This window comes from Corvus hawaiiensis, chromosome 11 (assembly GCF_020740725.1).
Source record: "Corvus hawaiiensis isolate bCorHaw1 chromosome 11, bCorHaw1.pri.cur, whole genome shotgun sequence".
In the NCBI taxonomy this organism is placed as follows: domain Eukaryota; kingdom Metazoa; phylum Chordata; class Aves; order Passeriformes; family Corvidae; genus Corvus; species Corvus hawaiiensis.
Window position 1 is genome coordinate 20,407,040 of NC_063223.1, and position 20,796 is coordinate 20,427,835.

At 42.0% G+C, this 20,796-nt stretch overlaps 2 protein-coding genes across 3 annotated transcripts in view; one reads left to right on the forward strand and one right to left on the reverse strand.

Annotated features, from left to right (window-relative positions):
- Window positions 1-4,583, forward strand: part of IPPK (inositol-pentakisphosphate 2-kinase) — a 30,216-nt gene extending 25,633 nt beyond the window's left edge. Inside the window, exons 12-14 of one of the 2 annotated variants that reach the window (XR_007206037.1) lie at window positions 279-358; window positions 1,378-2,566; window positions 2,611-4,583. Coding sequence is in view for 1 of the 2 variants with exons in the window: in XM_048315346.1 (XP_048171303.1) it covers window positions 279-358; window positions 1,378-1,603 (306 nt within the window). In the remaining variant the exon portion in view is untranslated. Of the gene's footprint in view, window positions 1-278; window positions 359-1,377 lie in introns of both variants that reach the window. The other variant, XM_048315346.1, reaches the window with a different exon arrangement.
- The window catches only part of LOC125331407 (centromere protein P), a 112,675-nt gene continuing 96,243 nt past the window's right edge, over window positions 4,365-20,796 (reverse strand). Inside the window, exons 7-9 of the mRNA XM_048315349.1 lie at window positions 6,699-6,778; window positions 4,969-5,060; window positions 4,365-4,728 (exon numbers count right to left, since the gene is read on the reverse strand). Of these exons, the coding sequence (XP_048171306.1) occupies window positions 4,607-4,728; window positions 4,969-5,060; window positions 6,699-6,778 (294 nt within the window). The 3' untranslated portion in view covers window positions 4,365-4,606. The remainder of the gene's footprint in view (window positions 4,729-4,968; window positions 5,061-6,698; window positions 6,779-20,796) is intronic.

Sequence of the window (20,796 nt, forward strand, 5' to 3'; positions counted from 1 at the left end):
AAGCTGTTTATTTGCCTTCTAGACTGAGGAAGCACTTGCAGGAACTGGTGCTGTTTGGCCTTTAAGAACATAATCTGTAGGAAATAAATGTGATTCTTATACAGGATGCTGCAAAAGCACCTGCTCCTGCCAACCTTCTGTTACAGAGAGAATGTCCAGCTCTTAAAGTGCCAACATATCCATACAGGGAGTGCAGTGCTGCCTTTGTAAGGAACAGGATGCTTTACTCAGGTAAACACCAATCTAAGAGAAAACGTGTGTTATTTTCTGTTGTACAGGTGCAGCAGTACAGAATAGCAATGACTGCTAAAGACTGCTCCATCATGATTGCCCTTTCCCCCTGCCTGCAAGATGAATGGTAAGAGCTGCCTGTACCTGCTTTGGAATGGCTCCAGTTGTTTAGGAACTGGAGATGTTTGTACTGTTCAGGCAATTCAGTCACTTGAAGTGTGCCGTTATGTGGGGGGTGGTGTGTCCAAATATTTGGCTGTGAGCATTTTAGTACAGTTGTGATATAAGACATTTTTTATGATCAGTGTCACTTCCTGAAGAGTTTTAAATTGATCGAAAGGATCAAAGTTTTATATTTATTCCTTTATTAAAATTGGAATTGACTGTTCATAGTAGCTCTGGATGGTTTTAACTAGGTACAATTTTTCTGCCTTGGTGTTCTCATAGGAGAGATTTTTCAAGCTGAGTTGTCTTTAATGGCCTAGTTAGAATAAAACCAAGGCAATAATCAAGAGGTGACAGCTTTGGCTGTCAGGCAGGAGGCTTTGCTGCTGTATTATCCCTTTTGGCTTGTGTCAGCAGTGCTAATCTGTTCTTCTGCAGGGGACTTTGCTTCACCAGAGCCCTTTTATTTTTAGAGAATGCTGTTTTCTGCATTTGTCCTGCAGTTCTCAAGTGAAGTGTTAGTGATGGACATGACTTGTGCAAAGGCTGACTTCAGAACTCCTCCCTCCTCCATCCCTCAGCATGCTTGGACAGCAGTTCCCATACTAAATGTTTTATTACTGTGAACCTAAGTAGGAGCTGCAGTCACTTCTCTGCTTTTGCTGGTTAATACGGCTGTTGCTTTGTATGCACCACCTAGAAACAGCTTAGATTTACTAAATACAGTAAGTGAGAGTAATATTTGACTTCAGCTGTGTGGAAGCCGAAAGGAAAATGACTGGAAGAGGTGCCAGCAAGGTCCCATCAGGACTGGTTAAGCTGGAGCTATAGTTTCCTAAGTGCTACATTAGCTGCAGTCTATTTTCTTGGGCTCCCACAAAAGTTCTAAGATAAACATTAGAGTCACTTCTGTAAAGGGACACATAAATCAAAAGTACTGGTTTCAGTGACTCAGATGTGCAATGTGGTTTTATTTTCCAGCTCTGAGCACAGACCTGTGGTACTGACATCCAAGTCCAGATTCACCTTCTCTGTTTCTGTGCTGGACCTGGACCTGAAGCCCTATGAAAGCATCCCCCACCAGTACAAACTCGATGGTGAAATAGTCAACTATTACCTGAAGAATGTACAGGCCAAAGAGGACCCAGTTATGTCCAGCCTCTTCAAGGAGAATGAAGACTGCACATTAGTTCTCCATAAAGTGTAACCATTCCCTTAAGGTTATTTTTATTCAAACACATGAGAAAGTGAAAGATTATTGGAATACCGTTATGGTGATTTTTTTTTTTTCTTTTTTATTGTGTTCAGTGCATTTTTCAGCTGTGAATGTTTTTTGCTTTATGAAATGATTTCTAATGGGTAATGCCTTCTCAGAGACCTGGGATAGCACTAGGCCACACATTTGCTAGATAACCTTAATGAATGTATTTAATGTGACAGAACAGGTAATGTGCCATACCTTGGAACTAGAGGACAGATCAAATTAATATGAAAAGTCTACTTCCTTAGAATTGAAAGAGCACAGAATTAAAAGTATTGCACTAACATAGAAAGCCTAATTACTAACGAGAATTTCCTTGGAGCCCGTGCTTTGAGTCTCCCTCATCCCTACTGAAGGAGGGAATGCTCTGGCAAAAGTTGATACAACACTTCACTTAATCCACTGAAAATACAACAGTGCAGTGGCTGAGCTGTGGAATGGCCTGGGCACTGCAGAACACTTAAGTACTAATGCATGGACTAGGAACACCAGGCTGCCTCCAGAAGTTGTGTGATCACCTTCCATCTACCTAAAGCTTCTGAAACAAAGTGCAAAGGGTTAAGGTAAGCAGCCTTAAATTTTATATGATAGCTGGGCTCAACTCACCTGCCATGCTGGTTTTTATTGTCTATACATTATATGCTGCTATTGCAGGTGAAACCACAGCTTGCTCTTGCCTAATATAAATTGAGCTATAAGAAGAATATGTTCTGAGTTTTACAGATCATTTCAGGTCTTTTGGATAGTGTCAAAGTTTGGCACTATTACATTGGTGCCCCACACACTGCGTAGCATGAGCAGCTGCTTTCAGGCTCCTTTGCTTTAAGTGACAGAAAAAAGGTGATAGAATCCCATTTTCTTCCTTGCAGCTGCAGTGGGTCAGTCTCATGCCAGGGTGAGCTTGTGTCAGTGCTGCATATGAGCAGTGCTCTGTGCAGCTGAAGGCTGGGGAGGTGCTGCAGTAAATCTTGGGGAAGATCCTGAGTAGGAACTGAAGGGTATGTTCAAACCTGAGGGTATGAGGATAAAATCTGCATCTCCTTTTCCCTCAGGGATTAGACCCCCTGAATGGTGCAGAGATGCTCCTCCTGACCCAGTGAACAGCTATAACCTGGATACAGCATGTGCTTACCAGTAATGGTGTTCAGGGTCATGTAGTTTAACTCCTAAAAACAGATTTATATTGGGATCTCCGTGTAACCTTTTAGTTGTTCCACTTTACCTGAAATTCAAAAACAGGATCCCCATACAACTCAAGGAAGAAATGTGAAACACAGAGACATCACTGCCCCAGTTCCAGAGACCTGAGCTGGCAGTGCTGGTATCCAGTGCCAGGAGCCCTTCTGGGACAGGGCCTGAGATGTGAGAGTACAACAGTGCAATAAGCTGGCAGTTGACAGCAGGAATAACCCCTTCTTCCCAAAAAAAACCTGGAGGGAGAAGGAGCTACTTACAAATCCAGAAACCCTCCAGCTGTTAGAAAGAGGAGGAAGGAAGGACCCTGCACAGCTGTGAAGTTTCCAGGTTTTTATGCTGTAACTTCACACACATTTCATTGCAAACAGCAGTATCTGTGCTGAGCAAACAGTTTTGTTTTCAGGCAAGGAGGAGGGAGCTAAAGATGAACTGAACTATAGGTTACACAAAACCAGCTATGCCAGTTCCATATCAGTGGGTAAGTCGGAATGAGTTTTGTCTGTGTACTGGATTCCAAACTTGAAATGAGCCTACTTTATCTAACAAGATAGTGTTGCCAGTCATCAAAACCTAATCTCTGGTGTTGCTCAGCTGTTGAGTCTGGCAGAAACCAGGCTCTGGTCTGTTGTTTTTTCCTGACCTACCAGAACAGTGGGAGACTGTTTCAGTCATCAAATAGTGGAGTATTATATTTATGGGATTATAAACAGACTGTTGCTTTAGTTCTTGGGTTCTCCACCTATTTCCCCATTGCTGCATAGAGCGGGCAGTTGTTCTGCTGGGGGCTCCAGCAGCTCTGGCCTTGGAAAGGAGGGCTCTTCCTCTCACATGAGAGCCCAGAGTTGGTGGGTTTGGGCTCTTGGTTCCAGGAACTGTTACTCCCTACCTGAGAAGTACCTGACTTCCAGTCACAGTGCTAGTGCAGAGCAGGAACTCTTGGAAGCACGGAGAGTTCCCAGATGGGCTCATGGCACATCTGATGGAAGTGAAGGGTGAGGCAAGACATCACTCTGATCTGTTCTGTTTCTTCAGGGATGAATGTGTGAAATGTGATGTTTTGGTAATGTGTTACCAGAATTTCCTCCTGGAAGTCAGAAACGCAAAAGAAGTGCTGCAGTGGGCAGGAGGTGACTCCTGGGGTTCCCAGGGTGTCATGGGCCTCTCTTGGTTAGGTTAACGCTGTCTCAACACTCACATTGTAGAACAAAGTTACTTCATACAGTTACCTTTGGGTTTTTTAGCATTGTATGTCTTTGAAGTCTTCAAATTGTCTTCTTCCACCCTAATTTAATGAGAAAGCTGTTTAACTCTTTGTTCTAGGAGTCTCTTACTGTTCTCTTGTCATTTTAAAATCACTGTACTTTTACAGAGCTGTGAAATGAAATGGATTTTTATGGACTTGATTTTGACAGTGCATGATCTTTTAACAATTTCCAGGTATCTAGAAAATGTTAAGAAGATAAACCACTCTGGTACATTAATGATTCAGAAAGATAAATTTATAATGAAATCACTCTGTACATGTAACTATTTTATTTGGCATTTTTGTATTTAAATGGCTGTATTTATTTTCATGTCATGACAATTTATATATAACGTGCCATAATTGTACAGATAGCATGTTTTATGAGTATGGTTTCTAAATGGAAAATAACTTAATGTTTATATTCAATAAAATTATAGACTGTGTAACACAATATCTTAATTAAAACTACTTTTGAAATTGCTACCTGGTGTAAGTAATGCTGGCATTCATTCTTCTGAGCCCAGCACTTTGATCAGGTTCTCGATGGCTGCCTCGATCCCGAAGAGCCGGACTGCGCTCCGGAAGCTGCCGGGGATGCTCTCCACACTCGTCATCCTCTGCTCCAGGACTGCAGGAAAAACAGAGCAGTGCAGGTTATTTTCCAAGAGTTGCAGCAGTGCTGACAGCAGGTGGGTAAAGCAGGACAGCTGCAGGCAGACAGGGTTTGTAAGCCCTTGGAAATTACACAGGAGGTGAAGTGGGTTTGTCTGTTTGGGCTCTGGTAGCTGGAGTTCCATGGGAGTGAGAGATGCTGGCCAAAACCAGGGCCTGGCAGCTCAGGAACAGTCCCTGGAGTGACTGAGGTTACCTTGCTCAGGTACTTTGGTCAGCAGGTCCAGGACAGGTGTAGTGGTCCCTTCTTCATCGAGATGGATCTTCCAGACAATCATCAATTCAAACCTGTACCGGGTGCACAGGAAAGGCAGCTCAGGTTAACCAGTGCTGTCTGTAAGGCTCAGCCTCGTGCTCTGCAACAAAACTCACCTCACGTAATGCAATGGACCATCTCTAGATTCAGGAACACATTAATCCAAGGAAAACCAGTGATCCATTGACAAGGAAAGGTTCTGGGTACATCCAGATTTGCAGTGCAGTAAAAGTGAGAGGAAAGCAAAGGAGAGCACCGAGTGTCCCCTGGCCCTACCCCTCATGTAACATCTACACTCAGGATCAGGTGCTGAGAACAGGAACCTTGTTTCAGAGGTGTTTGCATAAATGGTGATGTGCTGGGTTTGGAATACAGGCCACCCTCCTTTATAGACTAATGGCAGGTATACATCTATCCAAGGCCTGCATTCCTGCAGTTGTTTGCTTTTAATAAAAAAAAAAAAAAATCTTAAAACATTTACTTCTTCAGGAATAGTGGTGGTGGTTGTGCAAGGCCAGTCATGATTCCCAGCTTTCACAGTGGAACAAGATCACTGCACCATCCCAAGGGAACTGTGAGGCAGGAGGTGAGTCCAGAACAACATCCACACCAGAGCTGCTGCATTACAACTCCCTGCCTGCTTTGCTGCATCTTTGTTCCCTCCAGCCCTCAAATCCCTTACTGGAGGTAAGGCTTCCCTAATCCAAATCTGGTCTGCACAGTGAATCACTGTGAGGAGGAAGGTCCCTTTCTCAGTGGTGTTTAATCCATCATGGCTGTACAAGTTTCCTTCAAATGTGATTTTTCAGCCTTTTGCCACTTCATTTTTACAAATCCTTTGGGAATTTGTGCACAGCGTGTTCTGGGATTTTGCAAACAAATTTCTATGGCAGTCTGTTTTCCACCAAGCCACTGAAATGACTTTTAAATTCTTGTGTTTCATGACTGTAGGTGAGAGGGAGTGAGTGGAATGGAATTGGCACCTGGCACCAGAGGAGAAACTGTAAAATAAAGCAAGTTATTCCCTATCTGGGATAGTCTAAGAACAATTCCTTCCTGCACGAACTAAAGCATTTACTTTTAAAGGACAGGTTTGGCTGAATGAAGCAGCATCATGTATTAGGGTTTGTTTGCTAGTTCCACGTACAAATATAATGAAGGAAGCTGTGCTTTATTTCCAGTTGTCTCTGTATAAATTAAAGCATGTTAAAGCTAGGTGTAACAGGAGAAGGGAATGATCTGATCCCTTCACAAAATAGTTACTTTTCATGGCCCTTACAGAATTCCTGACAGTGATAGTTACACCATCTTACATTTAACTGTAAGGATTTTTTTCCCCTGCTGAAAATCCCAAATGTACTGGAACATCTCTCACAGGGAGCCCAAACAAATACCATGTACCTGGTAGGTAATAATTCCTTCATCTAACTGATTTCCTTCTATAACAAGGGAAAAGTATAGCCACAGTTGCTTTGCTTCCATTGCACAGTAAATGCCCTTTCTTTCTGTTCTTTAATGGCAAGACACCAAGGAACTGGGCTTTGCTGGGAGGGGACTGGGATCTCTACACCTCCTGCCACAAAAGGAACTCGGAGTTGCAGCACGAGGCTGCTGCCCTACCTGTGCAATCCCTCACCCGTGTAAATACAGAAATGCATTTATTGGCTTACCCAGAAACTTTGGGGTTCCTCAGAATTATAAAATCTCCCAGCAGTCCTTCCGGAACAGTCACGATGTCAGGATACTTGGCCTGTGAACAAAAAGGTTCAACTGGTTCATAAAAATCATAGCAGGTAAGGTGGTTCCTACCCAGTGCTCCCCCATCACTGACACTAAGTTAAGAGTAGCAATACTGACTCTGAAATTCTGACCCGTTGGTTTGATTTTTTTTTTTAGAGATCCTTGCATAAAACCCAGGAAACCTTGAAAGAACAGTTTTATTTTAACTAAGTTTGTTAATTGGATTTAATAACACCTTATAATACATCACCATGTCACTCCCCTCCCCTCTGTGACTGACAACACCTCATTGGTGCACTCTGGTTTGAGATGCTCTCCAAGCTCCACAGAGGGCTTTGAAAGAGTAATTTAGGCAATGAGATACCAAAATAACCAATTTCAGCAAAATATGGGACAACAGCAACATGACCAAACATAAAAATACTTGCTCCTATTAAAATTCCATGTTTCTGGGAATTATTTTCAGTTACTACAATGTGCAAAGGTTGATGGTTGCTCCATTACTTTGTTAGTCCATCTGATGTGTGTCTTGTGAATTACCCAAGACTCAGAACTTTAGAGCTATTTTAAAAGCACATAAAAGAACTCGTAGCTCTGTATGGATCCTGCAGGTGCCAGATTACTCAGAGAATGAGGGGATGCACAGACACCCAACACCAAGGAACAGCATCCTGCAGGGACATGCTGCTGGAAGAGGAAATGGAACGGAGCCACAGACTCCAGGGCTGTGCCCTGCTTGTCCTGCCTCATGTGCTGGACATGAGGCTGTGTTCCAAACCTTGCAGTTTATAATGTGTGAAAAGTATCCCAGCCTGAATCATTCCACAGAGCTCTCAGGATGAGCAGCAGGTCTGATGGAAAAGGAGCAGGAGACCTCGGCTTCAAGTGGCACTGGAGAAAATGAGTTTGGTTTTATGGGATTACGCCTCATCTGGCAGAGCAAAATTGCTACCAGATGTGACCTTGCTCTGGGTTTTGGAATTTCTGACGAACTGAAGGGGGGCTGTGCAGGATGCCAAATGACATAAAACACATGGAATTTGCTCATTTTAATTCCTACCCAGTATCCAGTACTGTATTTACTGTGAGGATAACAACCATGATCTATCCTGGGAACGCAGACACAGAAGGGAGGACACAGGGCAGTTACAGTGTTGGAAGGGTGGCTGATCAAAGGTCACTCATCTGGCAGAACAGGGATCCTCTTCCAGCTTTACTCCCTGTGGAATTATGCCCCTCTGATGACAAAATAAAAACAAGTTTTCTAGGCTTTCCTCCTCAGTAACCCATGTCTGATTTCCATGATGAGCCTTCCCTTGCCTGGTGTCAGAGGCCTGGGGAGGACTGAGTGATCCTTTAGCTCCAGGCTGCAGGTACTGGAAATGCAGGATTAGCTTCTACCTGGAAATCAGCTTGTGCATCCCTCATTTACAAGGGATCCCAAGTATCCCATAGCTAAACACCGAGTCACACTTCATCCACCCATACCCAGACATTTGGGAACCACCAGAGAAAACAGATCAGAGGAACCAGGTAAGAGTTACAATTTCCAAAACCCTGAAATGCTCCCAGGGCTTTCTTGGGAGTTCCTGTGCAGTTTCTGTGACTGACATGTTCCCCCCAAGCTGGGGGGGAGGGGTATTTATGTTCTGTGGAAGCCAGAGGCAACTCAAGGAAATCCCAGTGTATGATTTTCTGTAGAAAAGCTTCCCTGTACCTGGGAGAGGGAGCCCCGGTGAGTCTGCACACAGTGAGGGCCGTTCTGTGCCTTCCCTCTGGCAACCAACCTGAATGCAGTGAGAATCTGATCCTGTGTGAAATTCACAGGATTTGGGATAAAATCCAGCTTTTCAGCAGGAAAGGTCGTATTTTAGCTATCCACAAAACACACAAAAAGCCAAACCACAAATACCTACGATCCCTGTTTGCTAGAACCCAAGCCCTGGCAATGGCTCGAGGCAGCCCCTGCCCAGATCCGTGTGAGGATCCGGGCTGCCATTCCCACCTTACACCAACACCCAGGGGGAGCAGGAAGCAAAGCTACCACACCCAGTATTAAGCAGCGACCTTAAACACTGGTAATTTCAGGAATGAACTCTGGGAAATGCAGTCACATAATCTGCTTTTTATATTCCACACAGAAAAATGTAGGGTCTGAATCTCAGAGGTAAAACATGGGGATCTGGCAGGTGCCTGAAAAACCAGGCACAGGGTGAGCATGGACAGATCCCCAATTCCCAGCGCTCTGTGGGTACCACATTATCACCTCATCTTCTCTGCTGAGCAACTTTCCAAGTTTTCCTTGAGGAAAAGAAAAGCTGAGCAATAAAACCAGAATAACAGAACGAGCTGAGCCACTGCAAGGTCTCTTAGGAAAGTCAGGAACTCCTGAGGGATCTTGTAAACCAAACCCAAGGCAAGGGAGAGATCCCATCAAGTACGTGATAGCAGATGGGAAGGATCAGCTGCAACTGCATTAAGCAAAACCTGACTTTAATCAAGAAATATCCTCAGATGACTTTTAAATGTCAGTTTATGATCAAAACCAAAAGTCTAAGCTATTATTACTTCTAGACGGAAATCGTTTTTCCAGCTCCTTCAGGAGTCCAAGCAGGGAATCTTATGGGAACTTTTGTCTCAAACAGGAATAGTCTCAAACCACAAAGGGACTGTGGTGATGGAATGCTTTCCCCTGCTCCCATGACAGATTTTACACACACACGGAGCCATCCCAGGGAATATACTTGTAGTAGCCATTTCTCAACAAAATATTCTGCAGCTGTTTAAAGCTGCACTGCAATTTTCTGCACATGAAATCTCTGCTAAGGAAAATGTTACAAATTGTTCAGCTTAAGAGCTGTAGCTACAAATGCAAAGCAAAATTGGCAAGGGAGATGCCAGATAAAAGCAGATAAATTTGCTTTTGTCCCACTTAGCAAGAAAACACACGACTGCTCCCAGCTGGGACAACAGCTCCCTTTTACTGCTAACTCTGAATTTGTTGTTCTGGAAGAAGGATGTATATAAAGAGTTATGCTACCACGAGTGCCTCTGTAGGGACAAGCAATTTCTAAATCTACCCAGGAGGCTCCATTTGGGCTGATTTGGGTGATTTCTCTGTGTGGTTTGCTCAGCTAAGGCCACGTTATCACCAACTGAAATCAGACACAGTGGGAGCACCAAGACCTCAAATCCCAACATTGACATAACACCAGTAATTTTAAAATGAATTTCACTGAAGCAATAAAGGCACATTTAGAAAATGGAAGTTTCTCATTTTGTGCAACTAAAGGAACTGTAACCAAGAACAGACAATAATGCACTTTCACCCTTTGACTAAATTACACCCCATAGAAGCACTGTATTTTCAGAATGGATTTATGAAGCTTCACCACTCGTAATTAAATCTCAGAATAAATACAGCTCCCATCTTCCCATCTTGAGGGAAAGTTCCTCAAGCAAACCAGTCCTGCTGGTGATCCTTGTGATGCCAATCACCCAAACCTCCGGTGCCGGTGGAACCAAGGACAAGAAGAGCACAAGGACAAAGTGGTTTTGTCTAAAATGACAAAGTGGTTTTGTCCACGCAGCAGTCCCAGCCCACCCCCCATGCTCAGTCAGACTCAGCCCTCTGCTTTTGAAATTAAAATCACAAGTGACACAACCAATATGAAGGTTTCACTGTTTAGAAGAGGAAAGGAGAATTTTGGGAGCAGATTTGAGGGCCTATGAGAAAGTCTGACAATGCTAAGTAGTGACAGGACAACGGAATGGCTTGCCACTGACAGAAACCCAGGATAGTTGGGATACTGGGAATGAACTGTTCCCTGTGAGGGTGGGCAGGCCCTGGCACAGGCTGCCCAGAGAAGCTGTGGCTGCCCCTGGATCCCTGGAAGTGTCCAAGGCCAGGCTGGAGCACCCTGGGATAGGGGAATGAGATGATCTTTAAGGTCCCTTCCAACCCCAACCATCCTGGGATTCTACGAATAACAGGCTGAATGTCACCCCGGACAGGGGAAATCTGCAAATATTTACCAGAATCTCTCCCAGGCTCAGGACAGGCACAGCTGGTTGGTTACTTGGATAAAAAGCGCTCCGCATCTACCTGGTTTCAGACCTGCCCTTTTTATCAGCGCAGATCTGTGACTTGAGTCATTGATCACTTTGCTAAGATTCAACCTTGTGTCTGCCTCTTGTAGATGAGTCAATGCTCAGCACAAGTACCTGAAACCACTGACCAGCAGCCCCAAATCCAGCAGCCTTTGCTCATTGCCAGTGAAATCCCTTTGCTTTGTTCTTCCTTTCCTGTTCTCTTCGCTTGATTACAGCTTCTCTTTTTTGGCCCCTGCTCTATTTGCATTGCCACTTACTTTCCTCCTTCCATATTTCCATAACATTATTATTGTTTGTCCTTGACTCAACCATGATTCTACATGATTCAGTTTGTCACTCTGCTCACAATGTGACCAATAATTTTCCATAATTTTTGTATTTTCCTAATTGGATCTAGGCTGTAGGTCTACGGAAGACCCAACCCAGCATAACCAAGGCCCGAGTATACAAAATACTGTGTCTCATTTCCTTTCAATGTCACTTTGTCATATGGCAACCATGTGTTTATCCTCAACTTAATTACAGCAGACTGGGAATAAATTAAAATACATACTGGAGGTTTATTTTTGTGAGGAAAAATGAATTAAATGAACATGAAACCTCAGAAAGAACAGGAAGGGGTAGGTCCTAAACAGGGAACACGGAGGTTACAGATGCTTTTTCTTCACTTTTTTCTTAGTGAGCAAGAAACAAATCTGCTCTTCAATATTTCTTTTTTAAATTGTCCATGCAAAAGATCTCCATTAGTTTATGAACGTTTTAAACCCCACATTTTTCTAGCTTAAAATTCTTGGGCTTATTTGCCATTTTATTCAGCTTTTAAAATACACTGTTTTAAGACTAAGCTGGCTGTAGAGCCACCCCCTGGCACAGGGATCGGCCCAGCTCCAAGCCCAGGGGAGAGGAAGCGATTGGGATTTTGTGGGAGAGCACTGACACTGAGCCTGGACATTGATTTTGGTGGAAATGCCCAGAAAACCAGCAGATCTCAGCAGTTCTGTTTTTCCTCCTCAAGTTTACTGACATCAGTTTTCATTCTATTGTGTTTTGAGTCCCCTGCCCTCCCTGTGCAGCTAAGTATAATCAAAGATCTCTTGATGATGAACTTTACATACAGCACTGTGTGGAAGTCAGCAGACATGTCTAATTTAGCAAGAGATAATGAACAGCCAAGGATAATACAGAGATGAAAAATTATGAAAGGAAAAAAGACGTCATATTGCAGAGCAGCATGAAGTATCAACAATCCGGGAAGGAAGGATTGTGAGCCAATTTTTCAATAATCTGAAGGAAGTGGACTGCAGGAAAGGCATTTTTAGGAGACAAATTAAGCCAAGTTTGTGTTTTCTTCCATTACAGAAGCAAGGTACCTAATAGATTTTTTTTTCCCCCCCCCTTCCTGTACAGACATTGCTGCAAGATTCTCTCTAAGCCTTCCTGATGTCTTAATAAAAGGGTCCAGAATTGCATAAAGCAACTTGGATTTGAAATACCACAGAAAAGTTGATTATCAAATGTGGCCCAACTTGCTTTTGTACAGTTTACATTATCAAGCTCATCCAGACAGCACAATTTAAACGTCATCTAAATAAAAGCATCTGAATTTAGTTAATGACTTGGCTCTAATGCTGTGTTAGCTTTTTCCCAAGTAGGCAGATTAATTTAAAAAATAAACCAGAGGACACAAAGAAGAGCATCTAGTTAATCTAAATTAGCTCAAGACAAGGTACTCAGCTTATGGTCATCATTTACTGCTGTGGTTTTTTAATCTTTCTCAAAGGTCTGAAGAGTTATTTGCTTCTATGTGGGCAAATTTATTTTACCTGCTGAAGACAGGTATGTCCATAGACCCCCCTGGAACATCCAAAATAGCAGTTTTCATTTCTCACCAAGAGATATAAATTGATTGAGAGGTCAATCTCATCACTCAGAGAAAACTGTCCCACAGCAGAGGGGGGTTTGGCCAAAATCTGTCACATCTGCCTGTGCTGTTCCCTTGGGATGCTAAGGAGCAGCTGTACCATGACCTTCACTGCACACCACTCACAAAGGTGGATCCTGGGCTGGCACAAAACAACCCGAAAACTCCTGGGGGACTTGCACTTGAAATAAAGCTGTGCTCCATTTTTAGTTCCACCCAGATTCGATACCAGTGGACGAATGGCAATGTCCACAGCACAACTCCTACCAAATGTACGGAATTCTATTAACTTACCCCAGCCTCCAGAAGGAGCAGATTTTTCCTTAAACAGACACAGATATGCACATGTGCATCCTCCTATAAATCAGTGCTCATTTGCACAAATACTACTGCAGTATTTCTGTTACTCCTCCTGAGCTTTACAGAAAGGTTTAACACCTGCATTAGGTAAAAAGTGAAGCTTTATCTATACATCTATGTTTTCTATCAAAAATGTTGTAGCTACACTGAAGTCTTTCCCAGAATACATCCATCCTTTTAATGGTTCTACAAAGCATTACATTTTAGACAGACTCCACAGAAATCTGCCACCCAGTAGCTTTCATTTGTCTGGTTATTTACAATTATCAGCTGTTTATGTGAAAATAAACATTAACATGCAATGCTGAAGTGCCTGTTTCTATCAACAAGAGCAGGAACGGCTCCAGCTGAAAAGCCCGTGAAAGCTTTAAACCCACTGAATTCTTTTCATGTCATATCCAAATACAGTTCTTTAGATCTGGCTGTCAACAACGTGACATTTCAGATTTCCAAACACATCCTTAGCACAAACAAGACGGACACAGGAACTATTCTTGAAAAGACACAAACATCTGCAAGAAGAGATTTAGCAATTTATAATTATTGTATGTGTGAGAGTGTAAAGTTCTCAATCCACTGATAAGTCTTGCAAAATTGGTCAACTATCCTCAAACTTTGATCTAGTCAATGACACCCACAAGAAAGCTGCAAAACCTCCCCAAAAAACTAAAACAGAAGCAAAAATAAGGAACACTGAAAAGCTATAGCACTGTACGTGTGCAAACTATGCTACACTTCTGACCAAATCTCTCACAGCAAACTGGATTTTGACTCAAATATCTCTGTACTGGCAAGCAGAAAACAATTTAGGGCAGCGAGGAGAATTCTTTAGTGTATCCAGGAGGAGAAATCACAGGCAGCTGCCAGACAAAAGCATATCTTTATGCTCCACCTTATTTGGTTTATAAAGGCCAAAGCTGCACTGCCCAGGAATGTTGTGTGATGCGTGTGCATAAATATTTGTTTCATTGCTTAGGTACTGCAGCAACACAAAGAGCATTGATAATACCAACAGCAGCTGCCAGAGAAATTCACTCACTTTCAATGCAAACTTGAGGCATTTCATAATTTGAATTTCAATTACTGGCCTTGCAGAAACATTTCAAAACTGTTGGTAACAACATGTTTTGTTCTGGTAGAAGTCCAGTTGAAAGGAAAGTAGTTAATATTAAAACTTTCTCTTTTTCCTTCTTCAGTTTCCCAAAAAATCAGTTTAGCTCTCTTGTGCTTTTAAAGCTCTAGGGAACTAAAATGACCCAAACATTCCTGTGTGCAAACCCGGTGAATGTTTAAAGTTTTCCTCATGCACTAACCAGGAGATTTGTCCTAACCCCACAACAGAAAGCTGTGGAAAAATGCCCGCTGCAGCCTGGATCCCGGAGCACCAGCCTTTCACACAGATGGACTTGAGGAAGGAGCCTCAATCCTCTCAAGTAAAAATAGTTCAAGAAAAAGGAAATTTAAGCAACAGACAAAAGGAAGATTTCCATTCCCAGAATTTAAACATGGAGTTACCCCCAGCTCATATAAAAAGACAAGGCTGTAACACTCAGGCTCCATTCCCAAACGCAGGCTGAGTCTCACAGCAGGAACTGTAAGGTCCATACAGACAATCCCACGGAAACACTCGAGAAGGAAGGCGAGCACCATAACGTTATTTAAAATGGAGTTCTGGATTACTTCAATATTGATTTTTCCACTGCAGAAAGACCTCTGGATGACTCTTCCCAAACACACTGAGCACTAACATCTGAGGCCTCCAGCATATTCTTCACCTTCGGCTTTTCCTATTTTTCCCCCCTCTCTGGTTGGGACTCAGCTCCTGCATTAGCATTTCTTGCAGCTGCCCCTGCCAGTGCAGAAGTAGCACTGTCTAGACTATGCACATAATTGTGCCTCTTAAAACCACTTAAAATCCTTCCATTTGTAGCTCTGCAGCTCCTGGACTTCCAAAATCACATTTCAGCTCTAGCATTTCCCTATGAATTCAGAATTATTGTCTAATAGTTCAATCTTTATTAACTCACAGGATCTTTCCTGCTAATTCCCATGAGACAAAAATATCCTAACACTCAGTTACCAAAGCACTCGCTGTGAATGGACCTTATAAAATATCCCAACTCAACAAAAATAAACAAAATCAGTTTATTCCACCTTGGACAACTCACGTTGTGTAATAGAAGTAAAGGCCATGAAATAAAGAAAAAGTAGCAAATAAACATGGAATAATAGAATACCCTGAGTTAGAAAGGACAGCAATCATTGAGTCCAACTCCTAAAGGATTAGATATCAAAGCCTGTGCAAGCATTTACACAGGGATAGTCCAAGAGGGAAGCTGGGACTGTCCAGCACACAACAGGAGTTACAAGGGAACCCATCTCTCTTCCCCAGCCCCAAACTTCTCATCTTGTATCATGAAAACAAACTCAGTGTTTCAGAAATTACTCATTCTCCAGTCATCTGATGATTCCTCCAGTTCCCAAAGGAAAGGGAACACACAGGATTTAATGTGAAGGACAGGGAGAAATCATAATAAAAATATAAACTGGCAAAGTTTGTCTGATCCTGGGAAAAACCCAAACAATGCCAATGTTCTTCAACAAGACATATTTATAAACCATACACAGAGCCATCCAAAAAACATAACTTGTTAAAACAGAGGGTTTTTTTTTTTTTGTTTTTACCATTTCCCTTCTGGAGGTGACACAGGGGGAACTGTGCTGGAGTATCAGGAGATACACAACTCCTGTTTGTTTGGAGTTGCCAAAGTTTGGCCACAAATGCCAATCAGATCATAAAGCAAATGTAATTATTCACTTCATGGGGTGTTTTCAACTTGTGCTCAATTCTGAATTTTGTGCACTGCAGATTTATAAATCTCTAGAAAGGTGATAATCAAAAATATCAATATGGTATTAAAAGTTAAATTTAAAAATTAGATATCTGTACATATACACACATCTATCCTGCCATGTTCCCCCTTCAAACTCTCACTGGCAGAACTGATGTACAAATAATTTTTGCCATTGTCCTCTAATTCACCCAAACCAACCATTTCATGCTACTGTTTGTAATGGGAAAAACATGAATCAACAGGCAAAGACAACCAATTTTTAGATTTAGAAGGAAACCACAAGCAAACTTTGTTATTGTCCTCAAAGTGTCTTCTTGTCCCAGCTGCCAACAAATCCTTCGTTTTGACTAGAATGCTTCAAAATATTTGTGTCCTCAGTTTACATCTCCTTCCTGAGACAGTCTCTCAGTGGAGAGGCATCCTGTTACTAATTCCTGCTTAAATTTAAAACCAATGGGAAAACATCTGAGGTCCCAACAACCAGGATATCAGCAGCAAGTCACAGGAACCCAACCACATCTCCCTGTCAACATCTCAAACCACCAGTTTTATCTGTAAGATCAAGTTCAATTTTCACATGTCACTTCTGATACAGTCTAAGATGGCAACAGTGCACAAGAGAAGCTTAAAAAATGATGCATTCCCTTTTCAGAGAAGTACAGTGTTTTATATGGAAATGGAAAGTGCAACCAAGCATGACCAAGGAAATGGAAACCAGCTGAAAAGAGCAAACAAATAAAGACTATTAGAATAATCACATACTGTTATTTTCTATATTTAATATATTTAAAATACAGACTTTTCCACAGCTAGATATTTTCAGTATTTCCTATATTTAAATTCTATATTTCTTTATAGAATTATTTAAACCACTGAAATTTCTGTATGTTCATGATAGCCCAGCCTTTAAGAGGAACACTGTCCCTTTGCTCTGGTGGGATGTAGCTGCCTTTTGAAGAAATGGAGCTGTGTCTGAGAAGCAATGACAACAGTGAAAGCCTACAGGAGGCTAATGGCTTACACTAGAAACTGAACAACTGCTGCAAAACACAATTGTTTTAGAAAAAAGTTGGGAACCTCCCAGTTCTATTGATGAGTAACAATGCTCAATACTGGCACAGGAGAGAAACCAAGCCCCAAGCCGAGCTCATTGTGCTATTTCAGACACACAGAAATGTGCTGAGTTGAGTATTTTGGAAAAACACGAGTCAGCACATAGCTGAAATAGAACTGCCCAATATACAGGGAAGTGTCACCATTTGAACCCCCCAAAAAGGTGGTATTATTTGACAGAAAGGCACGACAGGGGAAATCATCCATGTTTTGTTACAATGGCCAGGGGTTTGAAGCTCTATTTATTCAAGGTAGGTGGGCAAGTTGCTTTGGAACACCGCAGGGAACAGCTCTAGGTAATGATATAACAAAAATTCCACTGCATTTCTTCACTGATGCACATAGAGGCAATATGTGAAAGCTTAAATTTCAGGTAGCTCTAAAGAAAGGCTTTATAAATTACTTCCATCTGTCTGGTCACTGGCATTTTAGATACAATGTGAAGAAAACATACCACGAACTAAAACTGATGCGCTGGGATTGAACAGAAACCCAACCAAGAGGCAACGAGTTGTTGCAATAATTAGTGTCCTCAAAAAGTGAATACTAATGAATATTAATATTCTGTTCCCTGCAGTAAAGAACTGGAATTGGGATGCAGTTACAGTTGAAAATGAAGCTTTTTTAAAATGTAAATAGATCCCAGCCACACACATCTCAGGTTGCAATTTTAGGTTTATTCCCACCTAATGACGTACCCCATGCTTTTTGCAACGTATTATTAATATTTTTAAATAGGTGAGGAAAATCTGTGTTTAATATCTCAAGGTTTACCTGCAGTACTTTGTCTTTTCCTGTATTTTTTTCCCCGTAAGGATATCTGTGACCACTGATGACTGAAGGAATGCAGTAACTGGAACAGGTTTCAGAAATGCAGTGTACTGCCAGTCCCAAATTCCCCATCTCATGTTTTGTGTTGACTTTAACAGTTATAAATTTTTTTCCCCCATAGCTTTTTTCCGTCTATAAACTTGTGTGTTTGATTTTAAAAAAAGTAAACCACATGAGTAACTGCAAAGTTTAGGATTCCATCTTTGTCTTTGATCAAAACCAGCCAGCAACTACACGGATTCCTCATGACAACTAAGAGTAAAGCAATTTAAAAAAGTCATTCTGTTCTTGTATTTCCTTGGAAGGTTAAAAAACCGCTGCTGTAATTTTCAGTACTGTCTCTTTTCCTTCCAATTCCTGAACAAAGCAGAAAGAACCTCACATTCCTGAATGTGGATGTGTTTTTCGACTCATGGAAATAATATTTTGATCAGTGTTTTAATTAAATAACAGATCCAACTTCAACACAGCCCTTCTGTAAATAACACAGCAAGCCAGGAGGCATAAGTAAAATAGCCATTAATGATATAATGTGAGAGAAGGCTACTGAAAATAAGGATGACTGTGGAACGTTTGAAGCTGTAGAATGTACTCTTGGTGCCAGGTGAGACATGGTAACAGGTACAGAGGTTTGGGGTTCCCCCCATTCCCCCCAAGGAAATGGGTATTTTGCAAGCATATAAAATTATCAGAGGTCTGCATGTGGCTACTGCTCACCTGTGGCACCACGAGGGAGATACCACAAAGGGTTTCAGGACAGATCAGAAAAGGAAAATCCTGTATATGCAGGTGGCTGCTGCCCTGTCATGCCCCTGACCAGGCTGCAGCATGCAAAGGAAGAATATTGCAGAATTAAAAAGGGAGGATGGGTAGTATCAGTTTTCCTTTGATGCTCAAGGAAAAAATGATAGGACAACCAGATTGTAATTGTTAAATAAAGGTATAAAGTGTGCAAGATTGTAAACCTTGGCAGGCTGCCTATGTTGAAATGGCTGAGAAAAGAACTTGTGAGGGTGATAGGGGAGGAAAGGGAATAAAGGAATAGAAGGTAAAGCAAACCATGAGATCTGGGCAGCCAAGAGAAGTTGCCTCTGTCCTCGCTGCCTTTCAAAACCAACAGAAGAAGCCCCTGTTCTGGACCCAGCCTTGACCTGCTCCAAGCAGCAAGGCTGCACTCGCCGACCTGCACGAGCTCGAGCGCACTCACAGCGAGAGGTCGGGAGGCAATTCCAGCAATACTGAACTTATCAGTGGCTGGCTGAAGTAAACACAAGATTTCCTCTGCTCTGCTAGGCCAGGCTACACCGGCCATTCCATTGGCTCAGTGAAGGCTATTCCTGCTCTCATCCTGTTTGGTCTGGCCATTATGAAGATAAAAGATTCCATTTCTAAAAGGTAAGATACAGAACTGAGTTCCATGGTCTCTGTATGCTGTGACCATAAACAGTTATTTCAACTCTTCTTTCTATACTCTGTACTCTTTATAATTTCTATACTTCATAAGTTGGCTTAATAATTTTTATTTTCAAGATATCCTCCTTATATTCCTTCAGCCTGGCATTCTTTGATGACAAAAATACTACACTGCAGGCACCTTAAAGACCTTTCAGAAACACAAATTATTCCTCCTGTTTCAGAATTCTCCATGTATTTAAGTGGCCTTTCAGACAGAGTTTGAAAATCTATAAGCTCTTTTCAGCATCACAGATTCTGTTATATTAACTTATACATTAATTTTACCTCCTCTGAGGTTTAGAGCAGGGGCACAGGAGCAAATGTTTTTCCTCCCTCCATTAACTCCTACAGAAAGGAGCAAAATTGCTAAAAAGGAAAACAACAATAATATTATTGTACGCTGACTAATAGTTCTTGTTGTGAAAGGAAAAGAGAAGAATCCATGCCAGAGGCTCCAGGCTTCCACAGCCATTTCTCACATCCTATGGCTCTTGCTCAAGACACAAACCAACAGTGGCAGTTTGCCCTAAGATACAAAATAAAAAGAAGTTATTCTAATTATTAGTCACTGCTGTTTACTCTGCCTCTTCTCTCCTCAAAGGAGACAATTCCACATGAAGGCATCTTAACAGACCAAAATATTCCCCTTGCACAGCTCATTTCAAACACTGGCCATGGGATGGACAGACATAACACAACTTGCAGATGAAGCACATTGGCAACTTGCTCTGCTCTTGGATGAGCTATTCCCATAAACACAGTAAATATTAGATCCCTGAGGACACAGCAGTGTTTGCACTCACACAGACACTACCTGAACTGTGTATGTCTGAAATCATTTGCCATCCTAGTCCGAACTTTTAGCAGAATATACATTTTTTTTCTTCATTTATTATGACAGCAATTTTATGTGGAAATTTTTAATGTAAATAATAATATTAAAGCCAATTATTAATCTCACACAGATTTAAATCTTACTGAAAGGCAGCAGATGATGTCTATTCTCAGACACTGGTTTTTCCAGTTAAAAACCCTAAACCCTCTTGATACCAGGCAGCCACGGGTCACTCTTTTACAGCTCCTACAATTTTCAAGTGTTACTGCTCATTGCAGGAAGGTGCAATGCCATTTTCATGAACCTGTGTCTTTGCAGATCCCTTAAGCTGTCTTTACTTCTTCCTTAATACAAGTTGAGAAGAATATAAGCAAAGGCCTCACAGACATACAGTGAAAATCCTAAATCCTCCAAGCAGACTGAAGGATCTCTTAAGGTGTGTCTGAATCTACACATCACTAATGAAGACAGGTTGAGAGACTTGGGGCCATTTGGCCTGGAGAAGAGAAGGCTTTGGGACCTTAGAGCCCTTTCCAGTGCCTAAA